The sequence below is a fragment of the Frankliniella occidentalis genome, unplaced genomic scaffold, assembly GCF_000697945.3.
Source record: "Frankliniella occidentalis isolate FOCC.00 unplaced genomic scaffold, Focc_3.1 Scaffold36, whole genome shotgun sequence".
NCBI lineage: Eukaryota > Metazoa > Arthropoda > Insecta > Thysanoptera > Thripidae > Frankliniella > Frankliniella occidentalis.
In genome coordinates this window covers 2,248,899-2,254,130 of record NW_026267166.1, presented here as the reverse complement: position 1 = coordinate 2,254,130, position 5,232 = coordinate 2,248,899, and the positions used below count along the sequence as shown (strand labels likewise).

The 5,232-nt window shown below is 45.2% G+C and overlaps 1 protein-coding gene across 1 annotated transcript; it reads left to right on the top strand.

The window, feature by feature from the left end:
• The first annotated feature begins 2,860 nt into the window (after positions 1-2,860).
• Positions 2,861-4,827, top strand: LOC113208012 (uncharacterized). Its single transcript, XM_026424840.1, has 7 exons — positions 2,861-2,950; positions 3,051-3,086; positions 3,206-3,408; positions 3,764-3,893; positions 4,016-4,192; positions 4,272-4,444; positions 4,642-4,827. Exons 1-7 carry the CDS (start codon positions 2,893-2,895, stop codon positions 4,750-4,752), a joined length of 888 nt encoding a protein of 295 aa, XP_026280625.1. The 5' UTR covers positions 2,861-2,892; the 3' UTR covers positions 4,753-4,827.
• The last annotated feature ends 405 nt before the right edge of the window (positions 4,828-5,232 follow it).

The window sequence follows — 5,232 nt, the reverse complement described above, 5'->3', positions numbered from 1 at the left end:
CAAGTAACGTTGGATACAATTTTCTGTAACCTTGGATACAGAATTATGGAACTTCGTTGGCACGGTCTTCGGCAGCCCCGGTGGCATTACACCGGGTTCCAGCGAACCTTTCTCAGGTAGCCTGGGTGGTCGCGCGGGTAAAGGCGCGACTTCCTAATCCAAGGGTCTGGGGTTCAACTCACGGTGCGGCAAGGTACATTACTTGGAATGAAATCGAAGGACTTAAGTACCATAGAACAAAGAAGAGGGGGAAAGGGAGGAAAAGTAACAAAATGAAGAATTACAATTTTAAAATCCCAAAGATGTTCTGTATCAGGTGATACAGATTTTCGTATCCATGATACAGATTGAAATCTCTATCAAAAACGATACAAATTTCTGTAACATGTGATATGTGAATTACTGCGTAACAATGTTACAGAATTTTGTACTGATTTTTTTTAGAGTGTTGATACACGAACTAGTTCTTAGTTTAATCTGCAGCTCCAACTATAAGCATTTTACAGTAGGGTCAGCGCCGCTGGCCTACGTAAATGTATGCCAGGCGCGTCGCAGCGTAACTTGTTTCGTAAAGTGTCGCGAAGCCTGTTACGCGAGACGTAGTCTGGCGCACATCTACCTAGTGATTCAAATGTATCATGCTGCTAAAAAAAATGTGTGTATTTGTTTCCACCGGTTGCTTGAAAAGGTGACAGGAGCCGGTGCTTCCTAACTTCCGCCGTGCCCAATGCCCGAATTCTGTGCTCTGTCCCCTCGTATGATAAGCTCGCTTCATTATTTGCGCTGCGATATAAATATGACTGGGGTACATATGGGGGTGGGCTGCGTAATCACTGAGCTCGCACGGGCATATTACCTCTATACGCTCCCCTGCCCCCCACTCCCACTTCGTTCGGTCTCTCTTTCCCCGCTATTTGTCCGTTTGCTTTTCCCCCTCATCCACCCGTTCATTCGCGTGTACGACTTCAGCGACCCCCGCGCTCCCCAGTCTCACAAATACACACGAGCCTCTTTGGTGCGCATGGGCGCTGGCAATTAGTGCCCCCTATCTCCGTCTCTGTCTCTCCCCCTCGGTCCCCTTCTGTGCCGCTCCTATCGTCACCCACCCGACGCACTCGCAAACGCTTTGTTCTTTTTTAGTTGCCTTTTCCTAAAAACAAGAAAAGGGGAGGATGCTATTCCGGTTTTATGTTGCGCAGTGACCCGCGAAAAATTTGTCGGTGCTGCTTGGCAAAGTGGATCACGTGGCGCGTGGGACGTAAGAATGTGTCTGATTACGTGCTCAACTGATCAGTGTTGCGCGTTATCGAAAATACGGTCAGACACGCCCACAGGTTGTTGCAAAAGAACCTATAGGTACAATGATAAAGAAAGTATGCAACTGGGTTGCATATGTGAGTGCTCCACACTAAGCTGCACACTTTTAAGTATTCAACCGGATATTTGAACATACAGAAGTGTCTAACAGTAAATTTGAACAAAAGTGTCTTAAGTGGTCAACTTCAGGGTTGGTCATGAAGCTTTGGATGCTTCAAAGTGTTTGAACACTTTAAAGTATTCAAATTTCCAGTCCAACATCTAAAAGTGTGCACCACAAATGAAAACACTACCATGTGCTTGGTGAAGTTGCTGCAATTCAGTTGCGCACTTCTCTTCTCAGTAGGCAGATTTTAAATTTTTAGAGACAAATTTGTTTAACGGCACAAAAGTTTCTAACATTTTTTGCATTCATTGTTAAAAATATCCTCGTATAAATTTACAATAACTGCTCGTTGATGAATCCAACTTGATATTTTAAGTGCAGGTAACTACAATTTTAAGTTGTAATTTTACAACACAAATCAAGAAAAATTTTCCAGTAAAACCTACAACTTGTTTCTACAGTGTTTGAACGACGAAAAAGACAAAACAAAAACAATTAGTTGTGGTAGCTAATGCGTTTACTACCAGCGGTAAGGTTGTCTAGCCTTAATTCTAGACCCAGAAAAGCCATTTCTTGTAACATGATAAATGATCTTGCGGATTGTGGATTGCGGATTGCAGATGTGCGTGGACCTCGACTATTTTCCGCCAGTATATAATAGCTTACAGATCCGATCGATCAAAGTGGTGCAGGAATTAGCAAAATAGGGCTAGTCAATAGTCAAGGGGGTGAAATAGAACCACATATACCAGAGAGTGACACGGATGCGAGCAGGCGTGCCGTGCGCGCTGCACCCACTCGATATGCGCACTGGTTGGCGCACCATACCGTATAATGCTGTGCGCCCCAGCAGCGCACCGGCTGCACACCAAATAGTGCCTCCACCTGGTGTATCCCCCCTCCCCTCCTTCACTCTTTCCCAGAGAAACTGAAAAAAAATATATATATAATGTAACACCCTGCTTATGTTGTTTCGGTGCACGCGCCGATGGGAGCGGGTTGGCCTACTCCCTGAGCCAGAAAGGTGCCACAGCCCATGTGAGTGCACAAAACTGAAACCTGTTCGAGTCGTTTGAACCACACTGCAATTTCAAACCCAACAGTGTACCTAGGACTCTCGAGGAAGAGTTTCCACGTCGTTAGCGATAATGCACTGGTCAATTGACGTTTAAGTTCAAGTGTGCATTTTACTGGTGAATGCTCGAAGGCATACTTGTTTTCAAAGAGCAGGGCTAGTTCTCCGAACAGCGCTAATACAAACAAAATTTAATTGTTCCATATGAGAACACCTGGGCACATTTATTAAAACTGTTTGCACATGTTTTGCCTTTCGGCATCGCATGATATATCGCACTTGTGCAAACAGATTCACCTGAGACGGCAAGTGTTGTTGGTCTTCGGTTCTGGCGTATATATACTCGCCCCTATGCCAGTTGCGAAGTGTGGACTCGAGTGATCACTTCAGCACAATGATGCGCCTGCTCCTCGCACTTGCTGCCATCGCGGCCAGCCCTGCTATCGCTGGTTGTAAGTATATAACTTGATCGTTAATGTTTAATTGCCTGCGCCAAATTGTTTACTCTAATGAGTTTGGCTAGGAAGTATTTTAAAATTGAGTCCTTTTCAGTGCTTGATGCGGGTACCGTGGGAAACAAGTTCATGGGTAAGTCGTGACACCACTTTTCGTTTCTTGAGAGAAGCGTCATGAAAACGACCACACATCTCGAGTTTTTGCTCGCCTGTCTTAATCCAGTGCTCATTATAGTAATGCTTTTTTTGCAGTCACCTACAGCATCGTCCCCGACCCCTTACACGCGTTCAGCTTCTACTCCATGCCCCGCACTATCCGCGAGGCCAAGAAGGATTCGTTCTCCCAGGTCACTAGCAACGACGAAGACAAGACAACAGTGTGGTGCCGCAAGAACGACTACCGTGTGTGCGTACTTTTCGACCAGCAGGGCAGCGTCGCAGGAATCCAAGTGTCGGTAAGAAACAGACAATTGTCTGATGTACGGGCAAACATCAGCTGCGACGTTTTAGTTTGGTTTTGTACCGGACAAAATATGAAGGAAACAATGAAGAAAATGCTGTGTAAATTTATCAAATTTCAGTCAAACTAGAGCAACTGTTTTTAGCTGTTCAGCAGTAATCACTAATCATATATTAAGCTGTGTAGTAACAACTTAGCCGCCCTTAGCTGTATAGCTGAGTTAGTGTACCTACGACATTTACTGTAATTGCACGGATGCAACATTGGCCAGCTAAATTGATCAGAATCTAATTGAATTTTATTTTACTCGAATGGGTGATCAAGTTTAATATCTGCAAAATTAATTCCAGATACGTTATGTTGAGCTGAATTCAAAGGACTCTGCACCTGGTCTCAACGAGCTGTTGACACCTGAGTGGCGTCGTCAGCTCTTCCTCGGCAAGGACGTGTGGACCGCTACGGCTTACTTCGTGTCGAAAGGTAATGTAGAAGATAAGGTTGAACCCGTCATCCTACCTCGCATCCTACTAAAACACAGACTATTTAACGTAGACTTGATATTGTCTTCGACATTGTTTGACAACCTACGCTACTACTTTCAGAATTGCTGCAGAGCGGAGGCCGAACGATGGACAAAAACACTCTGACTGCACCCGATGGCATCTTCATCCAGCAAGTGGACATTGACAACAAGGAAGTCGGCCGCCTCGCGGTATCTGGCACTGAGTCCAACGCTACTGCTGCTGGTTTTACCGAGCAGGCTTGCTTTTACGGCATGGGTAAGTCGCGTTTACCACCTCCGGAATTTTACCGGTTTGATTTCATACTTAACGACATTTTGTATTTTCGATCTTAAAGGAAAACACTACTTCCAAGAGTTATCGAAGACATCTCAATGCGAAAATCACCGCCCATTCTTCTTGCTGTATGGACCCAAGACAAGCAAGCTGAATGGTTTCGGTTTTACCTGGTACGGCAAACCAAGCCAGGGCCGCGGCTGGTTTGAAGCTCCTCCAGCGCTTGTTGCAAAGGTAGGTGAAAGTTGTGCAACCAAATCACTCACTGAATTTGTAGCTGTTTAACGCGCAGAAACAAATTAAAGTTGGTATGGTTTTTACACACAATAACGTGTGGGACACAAGTAAAACACAGGCGAGACGCCGCATATTTAAAGGTTCAAGGGGAATGATAATGAGGACTAACTGATAATTTTCCTGTATTCTTAAAGCAAATTGCGCCAAACTCTCCTGACTGCATGAGCAAGTGGATTAACAAGTACGGCATGTTCACTCTTCACGTGTTCTTCGTCGAACGCCCATGGTACACCAAGTGTTGTTAAGTTACACAATAATAACGCTAGGAAACGTAAACTTTTCAAGGAAACAAATTAAAGATTGTTGCGTTCGAAACTAAACTTCCTATTTTGTTATCTTAAGCACACCTGATACTCCCCTTTTGTTACTATTTTTGGATATCTGATACTCTTGCAAACAGAAAAATCCAACAGTCGAAGCGCCCCACCAACACCGGCGTGAGGCGGGCGGGCGCGCGAGGGCAATCGCGCCTACTTGCTTATGCAATACTTCCCTCAATTGCAACAGTGCCGCACATATCCAGTATTGTTGGCGTGCTGGATGAGAGCGGGTGCACCAGTCATAAACATCCTGTTGACTCCCGAATGCAGCGTAACAAGCGTAACACGACAAGTTGTACAAGGATTTTATTTTATTTGGGCAATGGAGAGCGATGCGGCGGAGACAGGAATTGGTGCTTGTGGCAGGACGTAGTTGAAGGAGCAGAGCGCGATTGTCTGCGCCCG

Excerpts from the sequence above, each read along its gene's own strand:
- LOC113208012 (XM_026424840.1), top strand. The coding sequence starts at position 2,893 with ATGATGCGCCTGCTCCTCGCACTTGCTGCCATCGCGGCCAGCCCTGCT. Across the intron at positions 3,409-3,763 it reads TCGCAGGAATCCAAGTGTCG|ATACGTTATGTTGAGCTGAA; the intron begins GTAAGAAACAGA and ends AATTAATTCCAG. Across the intron at positions 4,445-4,641 it reads CTCCAGCGCTTGTTGCAAAG|CAAATTGCGCCAAACTCTCC; the intron begins GTAGGTGAAAGT and ends GTATTCTTAAAG.